This window comes from Caloenas nicobarica, chromosome 5, assembly GCF_036013445.1.
Source record: "Caloenas nicobarica isolate bCalNic1 chromosome 5, bCalNic1.hap1, whole genome shotgun sequence".
NCBI lineage: Eukaryota > Metazoa > Chordata > Aves > Columbiformes > Columbidae > Caloenas > Caloenas nicobarica.
In genome coordinates this window covers 4,385,637-4,400,306 of record NC_088249.1, presented here as the reverse complement: position 1 = coordinate 4,400,306, position 14,670 = coordinate 4,385,637, and the positions used below count along the sequence as shown (strand labels likewise).

At 58.5% G+C, this 14,670-nt stretch overlaps 3 protein-coding genes across 3 annotated transcripts; all 3 read right to left on the bottom strand.

Moving 5' to 3' along the window:
• Positions 1–1,056: 1,056 nt before the first annotated feature.
• LOC135989697 (inositol 1,4,5-trisphosphate receptor-interacting protein-like 1) lies at positions 1,057–2,781 on the bottom strand. The gene has a single exon (XM_065636710.1). The coding sequence runs from the start codon at positions 2,779–2,781 to the stop codon at positions 1,057–1,059; it is 1,725 nt and encodes a 574-aa protein (XP_065492782.1).
• A 4,138-nt stretch (positions 2,782–6,919) lies between these two features.
• LOC135989685 (inositol 1,4,5-trisphosphate receptor-interacting protein-like 1) lies at positions 6,920–8,644 on the bottom strand. The gene has a single exon (XM_065636692.1). The coding sequence runs from the start codon at positions 8,642–8,644 to the stop codon at positions 6,920–6,922; it is 1,725 nt and encodes a 574-aa protein (XP_065492764.1).
• Positions 8,645–12,782: 4,138 nt separating this feature from the next.
• On the bottom strand, positions 12,783–14,507 carry LOC135989684 (inositol 1,4,5-trisphosphate receptor-interacting protein-like 1). The gene has a single exon (XM_065636691.1). It carries the CDS (start codon positions 14,505–14,507, stop codon positions 12,783–12,785), a length of 1,725 nt encoding a protein of 574 aa, XP_065492763.1.
• Between the last annotated feature and the right edge of the window lie 163 nt (positions 14,508–14,670).

Sequence of the window (14,670 nt, the reverse complement as noted above, 5' to 3'; positions counted from 1 at the left end):
GGGAAGAGTGAATGAATTCTTTACCTTGCCCTGCCCGGGCATGTAGCTCTTGCTTTACGTACTAAGCTGCCTTAGCTCAACGCACAAGTTTTCCCACTTTTACCCTTCAGATTCTCTCCACCGTGCCACTGGAGGAAAGGGCTTGAGCAGCTGCGTGATGCCAAGCTGCCTGCTGGGATGAACCCGCAACACCTGGGAAGCCAAAGCCAAGCGAATCATGAAATCAGAGCCCACCACTTCAGCTCTTCTGCAGAACGCTCCCTGATTCTGCAGCAGCTCAGCAGTGTATTGGCTTAGTGCGGCAAGGTCTCGGTTGCCAGGGATTACAGGGGTGTCTTCTGTGAGAAGCTGCACCCTGTGCCAGTGTTCCCCGAGAAAGTGATGCACAGACACTCACGGATGCAGCATTTGTTCAAACACAACTTTTATTGGCAACTCTACACAAAGTAAAGCTCCCAGAAGGAATGGGCCCTCTCAAAGTCAGGGGTGCGGTCGCTGTCCGGGCGGTAACAGAGTCCCTGTCACAAGCCTCCTCGCGATGGCCTCTTCAGCTGCATCGGGTCCCTCTCCCCAGCGTGTGCTTTTGCTGGGGAGGAAAGGCGGGGCACCAGTTCCCGCTGCCGACTGATCAGCGTGTTCCCCGTGTCCAGCGTGCTGGGTTCTGTGGCACCAGCTCCCCGGGGACTGCCTGGGGTGGGCACAGTGTCCCCCAGGCCCCAGAGGACACACAGAGGCACACGGAGCGGTGCCTCTCGCTTGGTCCCTGCCCCGCCAGAGCTCCCAGCAAGAGTATCTGGGCCAACGAGAAATCGCCACCGTGGCCGTGAGAGTGAGAGGGGAAAGCAGGGTGAAAATGCTCTTTGTCATCACCGGCTGCTGCGCTGGGGAGACCATCGAGAGGGGAACGCTGCCATTCCTGGCAGAGGGCTGCTGCAGAGGGTGTTCCCTTCCCTTTCCGTGCCCTGCATTCTCCCCTCTTTTTGCTTCCTGGAAGACACCGTCGCCTGCCAGCAGCTGTGACCTCCGCAAACACAGCTCTGTGCAGGGAGACCTCTTTCAGCGTCCGTGGAGCAAGAGTCCACGAATCCGACGCCGCATCTCCTCAAACTCAAGCCGTGCCTTCTCATGGGCGTTAGGATTCTGCGCCAGGTGCTGGAAGATGTTGAGCGGTTCAGCCGTTCGCAGATCCAGGGGCAAGATGATCTCCTCAGGCACGTTCTCATTGGCGATGAAGAAGTGGTTCAGGCATCTCTTCTTCAGGCAGCTCTGCAGGTACCCCATGATGTCCTCCAGCCGCTCCAACAAAATACCCTCGCGCCAGTGTGACAGGGGCTTGGTGGTCAGCAGGTGCATCACAGCTGTCTTCAAGGCATAGGCGGAAAAGTCTCTGCCCGCCAGGTTGCGGTCGCAGAGCTGCAGGCATCTGAGGTGGAAGCTGTCGGGCTGTGCCTGGCTGGCGATATGCCGGAAGAACTTCATCTCTGCCACAGCGTAGGTCTCTGGCCACAAGGTCCTTGAGGTGTAGGCAGCCTCTATGTACTGGCCACTCAGGAAGATGTCAGAGTCGCCTTCCCGCACCCCGAACACCAACTCGATTAAGAACCTTTTCTCCCAGCCTCGCAGGACCCGGAATTTGCAGGAGCGCTCGGAGGGCAGTGGCATTAGGCGGTACGCGGCTGACTCAGGCAGATCCTTCCAGAAACCTCTCACCATCTTCTGGAACCACTCAGCAGTTTTCTGCACATCCAGGTAGGAGCCAGTGCAGAGGTCCCGTAGGATGCTGGGGCCCTCATTCCTCCTCTGCTCCTCCTTGGGGTCGTGGAGGAAGCAACGTGTCTCTCGCGCCGGCTGCTCCGTCTCACAGGTACACACCAACTCCACACGGACGCGGAAGTTCCTCCCGGGCCACATGGAGCATGGCTCCAGGTGGAAGATGTGTCCACGGGGGGGCTTCAGGGGCACAAGCAGGCAGTAGGGGATGTCTTCTTCATGGGGACTCCAACCTTCGAAGGCGCTGCCCACCTCAATGGCTTTTTCCAGCACTGGGTACCAAGTATCGAAGAAGACCTTGTTGAAGAGAACGATGAATTTTCCCACCAGTTTCTTCACAGCCTTGCAAGGTCTGTCCCGGTTCTGAACTCGCCTCTCTATGGCATCCTCCAAATACCTTCCTGGGTCATTTGCATCATCATTCCCTTCTTCGTCTTCCTCCTCCTCCACGTCCCTGTCGGAGCTCTCCTCTTGTGTCTCTGCCTCACGGCTCCGTTTCCTGAGCCACCAGCAGAGCCCGAAAAGCAGGACCAGGACTCCAGCAACGGCCCAGCACTGCCAGTGCTGCAAGGCAGAGAGGAGCAGGGATGCCCAGGCAAAGCCGCTCTGCTCCTGCTTTGTCTGCTCCTGGCTCATCTCCTCTACCTCCTGCCACAGCCGAGTCATCTCCCGGCTCAGCATCTCCGCACGCTGCTCCATGCGCTCGCGCGTCTCCTCATCCGGCTCATAGCCGACCGACTGCACGTTCAGGGTAAGAATTTGCCAAACCCCGAAGAAAATCTCCATGATAGCCATGGCCTGCAGGAGAAGGGAGAGAAGGGGCTCAGTGGGGCTGGGTGGGAGGAAGGGGGCTGGCGGGGCAGGGGCGCGGGGCTGGGGGCCGCAGGGAGCAGGGGCAGGTAGGAGCGGGGCCGAGGCAGCTGGGAGGCAGCAAGGGCTGCCCCAGCCCCGGCGGCGGCGGCGGCTCCGTGCCCTGGCCAAGGTGCTCCCGCGAGCGGCCGGGCCCTCCATGCAGGGTGAGAACCCACCCCCGGGGGCCGCGTTTCTGCCCCGGCCCCCGTCCAGCCCGGCCTCCCCCCGCCTGCGCACTCACCGCTGGCCCAGGCCGAACTGGGGCAGCGCTGCCGCTGGTGCCCCTCGTATACCGCCCCGCGGGGACTCGTCCCTTCTGATGTCACAGGCGCCAGAGCGCGTCACAGGCACGCCCGCCGGCCAGCCCTGCCCGTGCGCCCCACTCACAGCTGCCCCGGCGTCCCGGTGAAGGCTGGGCCAGAGTTCATGCTCTTCACGGGCCCTTGCGTGGCGCTTCGCGTTGGGTTTGTTGTCCTCTGCCTGCCCATGGCAATCTCATAATCATAGAACATCCTGGGATTGGAAGGTGCGCGCAGGGACCATCTAGGCCAACCTCTGACTCTGCACCGGGCAGGCTTCAAGATAAATCACACGGTCGTAGAATCATCTCAGTTGGTAAAGAGCTTTTAGATCATCGAGTCTACGAGAGGCTGGAGAGCAACCGAACAGAAAGAGATGTGGGGGTTTGGGTTGGTGGGAACCTGAAGATGAGTCACCAGCGCGTCCTGGCAGCCCAAAGGGCCAAGCGTGCCCTGAGGCACACCAAGCACGGCATCGCCAGCCGGGCGAGGGAGGAGATTGTCCCGCTGCACACTGCGCTGGTGCGGCCCCACCTGGAGCACTGTGCGCGGTTCTGGGCGCCACAGGAGAAGAAGGACGTCAAACTCTGAGTGTGTCCAGAGGAGGGCGACCAGGATGGTGCAAGGCCTTGAGGGCAAGACTTCTTTCTGGGGAGTGGCTGAGGTCACTTGGCTTGTTCAGCCTGGAGAAGAGAAGGCTGAGGGCTGACCTCATTGCAGTCTACAGCTTCCTTGTGGCAGCTGCACATCCCCTGAGGGGATCCGGAGCCTTCAGTAGGACGCTTGGTGGCTCTTCAGCACCTGCTGTGCCCCTTTGTGCCCCACTGTGCCTGTGTCCACGTACACACCTCGGATGCTGCTGACAGTCACGTCCTCCCCACACCTGGGGGCAGGGTGACTTCACCTCCCCCTGGCTGAGGGGGCAGGAGGGGTGGGACCCTCGGTCAGTTGACAGGGTCCTCAACAAAAGCACGTTCCCGGAGAAGCTGAGAAGCTTCTGGACCATGTTGTAATGCCCCCAGCCAGATCTGACCAGGCTATAAAATGGGGTCCCTGTCAAAGCCCCGCTTGGAGTGGCCTTCTCGAAGCAGCGGCTCTGTGAACTGGAGGCCTTCCCTTAGACTGGGACGCTGTCCAAGGAGACTTCCCACGACTGAGAGCGCCTCACCTCCTCACCTGGATGAGCGGTTGTTTTTCTCTGCTGGATATACCCTTGAGCGAGTCCTTGCCTAAACCAGGCAAGTGAATATTTCTTCTGGGTGCCCTTGAGCGAGAGGCGTCTAGTTTGGTTTCTGGTGAGTGTATGCATGCACACCGTGGATTTTCATGATTCCTTGTAGTCACACGGCAATAATCTCCTCAGCGGATATCCGAGCCTGTCTTTTATGTAGTCAAAGTGCTAAGTAATTTGTATAAACCCAGGTTCCAGTATAAGTTGGGGAACGGCCTGTTGGAGAGCAGCGCAGGGGAAAGGGACCTGGGGGTCCTGGGGACAGCAGGGTGACCATGAGCCAGCAGTGGGCCCTTGTGGCCAGGAAGGCCAATGGGACCTGGGGTGTATTAGAAGGGGGGTGGTCAGTAGGTCAGAGAGGTTCTCCTGCCCCTCTACTCTGCCCTGGTGAGACCGCATCTGGAATATCGTGTCCAGTTCTGGGCCCCTCGGCTCCAGAAGGACAGGGAACTGCTGGAGAGAGTCCAGCGCAGCCACAAAGATGCTGAAGGGAGTGGAGCATCTCCCGTGTGAGGAAAGGCTGAGGGAGCTGGGGCTCTGGAGCTTGGAGGAGAGGAGACTGAGGGGTGAGCTCATTCATGGTGATCAGTATGGAAAGGGTGAGTGTCAGGAGGATGGAGCCAGGCTCTTCTCGGTGACAAGCAACGACAGGACAAGAGGCAATGGGTACAAACTGGAACACAGGAGGTTCCACTTAAATATGCGAAGAAACTTCTTCACAGTGAGGGTGCCAGAGCCTGGAACAGGCTGCCCAGGGAGGTTGCGGAGTCTCCTTGAGACATTCACAACCCGCCTGGACACCTTCCTGCGTAACCTCATCTGGGTGTTCCTGCTCCAGCACGGGGATTGGACTAGATGACCTTTCGAGGTCCCTGCCAATCCCTTAATTTCTGTGATTCTGTGATTCGGTTTCTGGTCTGTTTATTGGCTACACATTCCAACTGGAATAAAGTCTGCTTAGGAACTTATTGCCTGCATAAAATTGACATTTGGAGTGCCTCCATGACACTGCCTCAGGGGTGTGGGGGACTCCGGTGGGTCCGTGGATTCCCTGACAGAGGGTATGGGAACAGAGATCAGCCTTGAAGATATTAAGGTTTACCCGTGAGAAAGATCCGAGTAAAGGAGTATCCGAAGATATTAAGGTGTACCCGTGAGAAAGAAGGGATGTACCCGTGAGAGAGAAGGGGGTAAAAGAGTAACATTGATGACAGCAAAATTAGCCAACGAGATGTTACTACTGCAACTTGTAACCAACAGTAAAAAGACACATGAATTGGGAAAACTGTATAAGAGTGCACTTGTGGCAATAAAGGGTATCTACTTGCGCCTCAGAAGAACGTGGCCTAGGTCGTTTGTCCGTCTCAACCGCAACACAGGGGAAATTCAGATGGGGCATTGCAAAGAAGTTCTTCCCTGGGTGAGTGGTTGGCCGCTGGAACTGGCTCCCCAAGGAAAGGACATGGCACCAAGGCTGTCCGAGTCCAAGGAGTGTCTGGAGGACAATCTTAGTTACATGGTTTAATGTTAGGTAGTCCTGCAAGGACCTGGGGGTTGGACCCGGTGATCCTTATGTGTCCCTTCCAACTCGAGATATTCTGTGATTCCATGATAATAACCGGAGAGCCGTGCAAGGCCAGGATGTTTCCTGGTAACGCAAGGTGCAGGGTGGCAGGACAGTTCCTGAAAAGGCAGGTCTGCCGGCAGACCAGGGAAGAGTGAATGAATTCTTTACCTTGCCCTGCCCGGGCATGTAGCTCTTGCTTTACGTACTAAGCTGCCTTAGCTCAACGCACAAGTTTTCCCACTTTTACCCTTCAGATTCTCTCCACCGTGCCACTGGAGGAAAGGGCTTGAGCAGCTGCGTGATGCCAAGCTGCCTGCTGGGATGAACCCGCAACACCTGGGAAGCCAAAGCCAAGCGAATCATGAAATCAGAGCCCACCACTTCAGCTCTTCTGCAGAACGCTCCCTGATTCTGCAGCAGCTCAGCAGTGTATTGGCTTAGTGCGGCAAGGTCTCGGTTGCCAGGGATTACAGGGGTGTCTTCTGTGAGAAGCTGCACCCTGTGCCAGTGTTCCCCGAGAAAGTGATGCACAGACACTCACGGATGCAGCATTTGTTCAAACACAACTTTTATTGGCAACTCTACACAAAGTAAAGCTCCCAGAAGGAATGGGCCCTCTCAAAGTCAGGGGTGCGGTCGCTGTCCGGGCGGTGACAGAGTCCCTGTCACAAGCCTCCTCGCGATGGCCTCTTCAGCTGCATCGGGTCCCTCTCCCCAGCGTGTGCTTTTGCTGGGGAGGAAAGGCGCGGCACCAGTTCCCGCTGCCGACTGATCAGCGTGTTCCCCGTGTCCAGCGTGCTGGGTTCTGTGGCACCAGCTCCCCGGGGACTGCCTGGGGTGGGCACAGTGTCCCCCAGGCCCCAGAGGACACACAGAGGCACACGGAGCGGTGCCTCTCGCTTGGTCCCTGCCCCGCCAGAGCTCCCAGCAAGAGTATCTGGGCCAACGAGAAATCGCCACCGTGGCCGTGAGAGTGAGAGGGGAAAGCAGGGTGAAAATGCTCTTTGTCATCACCGGCTGCTGCGCTGGGGAGACCATCGAGAGGGGAACGCTGCCATTCCTGGCAGAGGGCTGCTGCAGAGGGTGTTCCCTTTCCTTTCCGTGCCCTGCATTCTCCCCTCTTTTTGCTTCCTGGAAGACACCGTCGCCTGCCAGCAGCTGTGACCTCCGCAAACACAGCTCTGTGCAGGGAGACCTCTTTCAGCGTCCGTGGAGCAAGAGTCCACGAATCCGACGCCGCATCTCCTCAAACTCAAGCCGTGCCTTCTCATGGGCGTTAGGATTCTGCGCCAGGTGCTGGAAGATGTTGAGCGGTTCAGCCGTTCGCAGATCCAGGGGCAAGATGATCTCCTCAGGCACGTTCTCATTGGCGATGAAGAAGTGGTTCAGGCATCTCTTCTTCAGGCAGCTCTGCAGGTACCCCATGATGTCCTCCAGCCGCTCCAACAAAATACCCTCGCGCCAGTGTGACAGGGGCTTGGTGGTCAGCAGGTGCATCACAGCTGTCTTCAAGGCATAGGCGGAAAAGTCTCTGCCCGCCAGGTTGCGGTCGCAGAGCTGCAGGCATCTGAGGTGGAAGCTGTCGGGCTGTGCCTGGCTGGCGATATGCCGGAAGAACTTCATCTCTGCCACAGCGTAGGTCTCTGGCCACAAGGTCCTTGAGGTGTAGGCAGCCTCTATGTACTGGCCACTCAGGAAGATGTCAGAGTCGCCTTCCCGCACCCCGAACACCAACTCAATTAAGAACCTTTTCTCCCAGCCTCGCAGGACCCGGAATTTGCAGGAGCGCTCGGAGGGCAGTGGCATTAGGCGGTACGCGGCTGACTCAGGCAGATCCTTCCAGAAACCTCTCACCATCTTCTGGAACCACTCAGCAGTTTTCTGCACATCCAGGTAGGAGCCAGTGCAGAGGTCCCGTAGGATGCTGGGGCCCTCATTCCTCCTCTGCTCCTCCTTGGGGTCGTGGAGGAAGCAACGTGTCTCTCGCGCCGGCTGCTCCGTCTCACAGGTACACACCAACTCCACACGGACGCGGAAGTTCCTCCCGGGCCACATGGAGCATGGCTCCAGGTGGAAGATGTGTCCACGGGGGGGCTTCAGGGGCACAAGCAGGCAGTAGGGGATGTCTTCTTCATGGGGACTCCAACCTTCGAAGGCGCTGCCCACCTCAATGGCTTTTTCCAGCACTGGGTACCAAGTATCGAAGAAGACCTTGTTGAAGAGAACGATGAATTTTCCCACCAGTTTCTTCACAGCCTTGCAAGGTCTGTCCCGGTTCTGAACTCGCCTCTCTATGGCATCCTCCAAATACCTTCCTGGGTCATTTGCATCATCATTCCCTTCTTCGTCTTCCTCCTCCTCCACGTCCCTGTCGGAGCTCTCCTCTTGTGTCTCTGCCTCACGGCTCCGTTTCCTGAGCCACCAGCAGAGCCCGAAAAGCAGGACCAGGACTCCAGCAACGGCCCAGCACTGCCAGTGCTGCAAGGCAGAGAGGAGCAGGGATGCCCAGGCAAAGCCGCTCTGCTCCTGCTTTGTCTGCTCCTGGCTCATCTCCTCTACCTCCTGCCACAGCCGAGTCATCTCCCGGCTCAGCATCTCCGCACGCTGCTCCATGCGCTCGCGCGTCTCCTCATCCGGCTCATAGCCGACCGACTGCACGTTCAGGGTAAGAATTTGCCAAACCCCGAAGAAAATCTCCATGATAGCCATGGCCTGCAGGAGAAGGGAGAGAAGGGGCTCAGTGGGGCTGGGTGGGAGGAAGGGGGCTGGCGGGGCAGGGGCGCGGGGCTGGGGGCCGCAGGGAGCAGGGGCAGGTAGGAGCGGGGCCGAGGCAGCTGGGAGGCAGCAAGGGCTGCCCCAGCCCCGGCGGCGGCGGCGGCTCCGTGCCCTGGCCAAGGTGCTCCCGCGAGCGGCCGGGCCCTCCATGCAGGGTGAGAACCCACCCCCGGGGGCCGCGTTTCTGCCCCGGCCCCCGTCCAGCCCGGCCTCCCCCCGCCTGCGCACTCACCGCTGGCCCAGGCCGAACTGGGGCAGCGCTGCCGCTGGTGCCCCTCGTATACCGCCCCGCGGGGACTCGTCCCTTCTGATGTCACAGGCGCCAGAGCGCGTCACAGGCACGCCCGCCGGCCAGCCCTGCCCGTGCGCCCCACTCACAGCTGCCCCGGCGTCCCGGTGAAGGCTGGGCCAGAGTTCATGCTCTTCACGGGCCCTTGCGTGGCGCTTCGCGTTGGGTTTGTTGTCCTCTGCCTGCCCATGGCAATCTCATAATCATAGAACATCCTGGGATTGGAAGGTGCGCGCAGGGACCATCTAGGCCAACCTCTGACTCTGCACCGGGCAGGCTTCAAGATAAATCACACGGTCGTAGAATCATCTCAGTTGGTAAAGAGCTTTTAGATCATCGAGTCTACGAGAGGCTGGAGAGCAGCCGAACAGAAAGAGATGTGGGGGTTTGGGTTGGTGGGAACCTGAAGATGAGTCACCAGCGCGTCCTGGCAGCCCAAAGGGCCAAGCGTGCCCTGGGGCACACCAAGCACGGCATCGCCAGCCGGGCGAGGGAGGAGATTGTCCCGCTGCACACTGCGCTGGTGCGGCCCCACCTGGAGCACTGTGTGCGGTTCTGGGCGCCACAGGAGAAGAAGGACGTCAAACTCTGAGTGTGTCCAGAGGAGGGCGACCAGGATGGTGCAAGGCCTTGAGGGCAAGACTTCTTTCTGGGGAGTGGCTGAGGTCACTTGGCTTGTTCAGCCTGGAGAAGAGAAGGCTGAGGGCTGACCTCATTGCAGTCTACAGCTTCCTTGTGGCAGCTGCACATCCCCTGAGGGGATCCGGAGCCTTCAGTAGGACGCTTGGTGGCTCTTCAGCACCTACTGTGCCCCTTTGTGCCCCACTGTGCCTGTGTCCACGTACACACCTCGGATGCTGCTGACAGTCACGTCCTCCCCACACCCGTGGGCAGGGTGACTTCACCTCCCCCTGGCTGAGGGGGCAGGAGGGGTGGGACCCTCGGTCAGTTGACAGGGTCCTCAACAAAAGCACGTTCCCGGAGAAGCTGAGAAGCTTCTGGACCATGTTGTAATGCCCCCAGCCAGATCTGACCAGGCTATAAAATGGGGTCCCTGTCAAAGCCCCGCTTGGAGTGGCCTTCTCGAAGCAGCGGCTCTGTGAACTGGAGGCCTCCCCTTAGACTGGGACGCTGTCCAAGGAGACTTCCCACGACTGAGAGCGCCTCACCTCCTCACCTGGATGAGCGGTTGTTTTTCTCTGCTGGATATACCCTTGAGCGAGTCCTTGCCTAAACCAGGCAAGTGAATATTTCTTCTGGGTGCCCTTGAGCGAGAGGCGTCTAGTTTGGTTTCTGGTGAGTGTATGCATGCACACCGTGGATTTTCATGATTCCTTGTAGTCACACGGCAATAATCTCCTCAGCGGATATCCGAGCCTGTCTTTTATGTAGTCAAAGTGCTAAGTAATTTGTATAAACCCAGGTTCCAGTATAAGTTGGGGAACGGCCTGTTGGAGAGCAGCGCAGGGGAAAGGGACCTGGGGGTCCTGGGGACAGCAGGGTGACCATGAGCCAGCAGTGGGCCCTTGTGGCCAGGAAGGCCAATGGGACCTGGGGTGTATTAGAAGGGGGGTGGTCAGTAGGTCAGAGAGGTTCTCCTGCCCCTCTACTCTGCCCTGGTGAGACCGCATCTGGAATATCGTGTCCAGTTCTGGGCCCCTCGGCTCCAGAAGGACAGGGAACTGCTGGAGAGAGTCCAGCGCAGCCACAAAGATGCTGAAGGGAGTGGAGCATCTCCCGTGTGAGGAAAGGCTGAGGGAGCTGGGGCTCTTGAGCTTGGAGGAGAGGAGACTGAGGGGTGAGCTCATTCATGGTGATCAGTATGGAAAGGGTGAGTGTCAGGAGGATGGAGCCAGGCTCTTCTCGGTGACAAGCAACGACAGGACAAGAGGCAATGGGTACGAACTGGAACACAGGAGGTCCCACTTAAATATGCGAAGAAACTTCTTCACAGTGAGGGTGCCAGAGCCTGGAACAGGCTGCCCAGGGAGGTTGCGGAGTCTCCTTGAGACATTCACAACCCGCCTGGACACCTTCCTGCGTAACCTCATCTGGGTGTCCCTGCTCCAGCACGGGGATTGGACTAGATGACCTTTCGAGGTCCCTGCCAATCCCTTAATTTCTGTGATTCTGTGATTCGGTTTCTGGTCTGTTTATTGGCTACACATTCCAACTGGAACAAAGTCTGCTTAGGAACTTATTGCCTGCATAAAATTGACATTTGGAGTGCCTCCATGACACTGCCTCAGGGGTGTGGGGGACTCCGGTGGGTCCGTGGATTCCCTGACAGAGGGTATGGGAACAGAGATCAGCCTTGAAGATATTAAGGTTTACCCGTGAGAAAGATCCGAGTAAAGGAGTATCCGAAGATATTAAGGTGTACCCGTGAGAAAGAAGGGATGTACCCGTGAGAGAGAAGGGGGTAAAAGAGTAACATTGATGACAGCAAAATTAGCCAACGAGATGTTACTACTGCAACTTGTAACCAACAGTAAAAAGACACATGAATTGGGAAAACTGTATAAGAGTGCACTTGTGGCAATAAAGGGTATCTACTTGCGCCTCAGAAGAACGTGGCCTAGGTCGTTTGTCCGTCTCAACCGCAACACAGGGGAAATTCAGATGGGACATTGCAAAGAAGTTCTTCCCTGGGTGAGTGGTTGGCCGCTGGAACTGGCTCCCCAAGGAAAGGACACGGCACCAAGGCTGTCCGAGTCCAAGGAGTGTCTGGAGGACAATCTTAGTTACATGGTTTAATGTTAGGTAGTCCTGCAAGGACCTGGGGGTTGGACCCGGTGATCCTTATGTGTCCCTTCCAACTCGAGATATTCTGTGATTCCATGATAATAACCGGAGAGCCGTGCAAGGCCAGGATGTTTCCTGGTAACGCAAGGTGCAGGGTGGCAGGACAGTTCCTGAAAAGGCAGGTCTGCCGGCAGACCAGGGAAGAGTGAATGAATTCTTTACCTTGCCCTGCCCGGGCATGTAGCTCTTGCTTTACGTACTAAGCTGCCTTAGCTCAACGCACAAGTTTTCCCACTTTTACCCTTCAGATTCTCTCCACCGTGCCACTGGAGGAAAGGGCTTGAGCAGCTGCGTGATGCCAAGCTGCCTGCTGGGATGAACCCGCAACACCTGGGAAGCCAAAGCCAAGCGAATCATGAAATCAGAGCCCACCACTTCAGCTCTTCTGCAGAACGCTCCCTGATTCTGCAGCAGCTCAGCAGTGTATTGGCTTAGTGCGGCAAGGTCTCGGTTGCCAGGGATTACAGGGGTGTCTTCTGTGAGAAGCTGCACCCTGTGCCAGTGTTCCCCGAGAAAGTGATGCACAGACACTCACGGATGCAGCATTTGTTCAAACACAACTTTTATTGGCAACTCTACACAAAGTAAAGCTCCCAGAAGGAATGGGCCCTCTCAAAGTCAGGGGTGCGGTCGCTGTCCGGGCGGTGACAGAGTCCCTGTCACAAGCCTCCTCGCGATGGCCTCTTCAGCTGCATCGGGTCCCTCTCCCCAGCGTGTGCTTTTGCTGGGGAGGAAAGGCGGGGCACCAGTTCCCGCTGCCGACTGATCAGCGTGTTCCCCGTGTCCAGCGTGCTGGGTTCTGTGGCACCAGCTCCCCGGGGACTGCCTGGGGTGGGCACAGTGTCCCCCAGGCCCCAGAGGACACACAGAGGCACACGGAGCGGTGCCTCTCGCTTGGTCCCTGCCCCGCCAGAGCTCCCAGCAAGAGTATCTGGGCCAACGAGAAATCGCCACCGTGGCCGTGAGAGTGAGAGGGGAAAGCAGGGTGAAAATGCTCTTTGTCATCACCGGCTGCTGCGCTGGGGAGACCATCGAGAGGGGAACGCTGCCATTCCTGGCAGAGGGCTGCTGCAGAGGGTGTTCCCTTTCCTTTCCGTGCCCTGCATTCTCCCCTCTTTTTGCTTCCTGGAAGACACCGTCGCCTGCCAGCAGCTGTGACCTCCGCAAACACAGCTCTGTGCAGGGAGACCTCTTTCAGCGTCCGTGGAGCAAGAGTCCACGAATCCGACGCCGCATCTCCTCAAACTCAAGCCGTGCCTTCTCATGGGCGTTAGGATTCTGCGCCAGGTGCTGGAAGATGTTGAGCGGTTCAGCCGTTCGCAGATCCAGGGGCAAGATGATCTCCTCAGGCACGTTCTCATTGGCGATGAAGAAGTGGTTCAGGCATCTCTTCTTCAGGCAGCTCTGCAGGTACCCCATGATGTCCTCCAGCCGCTCCAACAAAATACCCTCGCGCCAGTGTGACAGGGGCTTGGTGGTCAGCAGGTGCATCACAGCTGTCTTCAAGGCATAGGCGGAAAAGTCTCTGCCCGCCAGGTTGCGGTCGCAGAGCTGCAGGCATCTGAGGTGGAAGCTGTCGGGCTGTGCCTGGCTGGCGATATGCCGGAAGAACTTCATCTCTGCCACAGCGTAGGTCTCTGGCCACAAGGTCCTTGAGGTGTAGGCAGCCTCTATGTACTGGCCACTCAGGAAGATGTCAGAGTCGCCTTCCCGCACCCCGAACACCAACTCAATTAAGAACCTTTTCTCCCAGCCTCGCAGGACCCGGAATTTGCAGGAGCGCTCGGAGGGCAGTGGCATTAGGCGGTACGCGGCTGACTCAGGCAGATCCTTCCAGAAACCTCTCACCATCTTCTGGAACCACTCAGCAGTTTTCTGCACATCCAGGTAGGAGCCAGTGCAGAGGTCCCGTAGGATGCTGGGGCCCTCATTCCTCCTCTGCTCCTCCTTGGGGTCGTGGAGGAAGCAACGTGTCTCTCGCGCCGGCTGCTCCGTCTCACAGGTACACACCAACTCCACACGGACGCGGAAGTTCCTCCCGGGCCACATGGAGCATGGCTCCAGGTGGAAGATGTGTCCACGGGGGGGCTTCAGGGGCACAAGCAGGCAGTAGGGGATGTCTTCTTCATGGGGACTCCAACCTTCGAAGGCGCTGCCCACCTCAATGGCTTTTTCCAGCACTGGGTACCAAGTATCGAAGAAGACCTTGTTGAAGAGAACGATGAATTTTCCCACCAGTTTCTTCACAGCCTTGCAAGGTCTGTCCCGGTTCTGAACTCGCCTCTCTATGGCATCCTCCAAATACCTTCCTGGGTCATTTGCATCATCATTCCCTTCTTCGTCTTCCTCCTCCTCCACGTCCCTGTCGGAGCTCTCCTCTTGTGTCTCTGCCTCACGGCTCCGTTTCCTGAGCCACCAGCAGAGCCCGAAAAGCAGGACCAGGACTCCAGCAACGGCCCAGCACTGCCAGTGCTGCAAGGCAGAGAGGAGCAGGGATGCCCAGGCAAAGCCGCTCTGCTCCTGCTTTGTCTGCTCCTGGCTCATCTCCTCTACCTCCTGCCACAGCCGAGTCATCTCCCGGCTCAGCATCTCTGCACGCTGCTCCATGCGCTCGCGCGTCTCCTCATCCGGCTCATAGCCGACCGACTGCACGTTCAGGGTAAGAATTTGCCAAACCCCGAAGAAAATCTCCATGATAGCCATGGCCTGCAGGAGAAGGGAGAGAAGGGGCTCAGTGGGGCTGGGTGGGAGGAAGGGGGCTGGCGGGGCAGGGGCGCGGGGCTGGGGGCCGCAGGGAGCAGGGGCAGGTAGGAGCGGGGCCGAGGCAGCTGGGAGGCAGCAAGGGCTGCCCCAGCCCCGGCGGCGGCGGCGGCTCCGTGCCCTGGCCAAGGTGCTCCCGCGAGCGGCCGGGCCCTCCATGCAGGGTGAGAACCCACCCCCGGGGGCCGCGTTTCTGCCCCGGCCCCCGTCCAGCCCGGCCTCCCCCCGCCTGCGCACTCACCGCTGGCCCAGGCCGAACTGGGGCAGCGCTGCCGCTGGTGCCCCTCGTATACCGCCCCGCGGGGACTCGTCCCTTCTGATG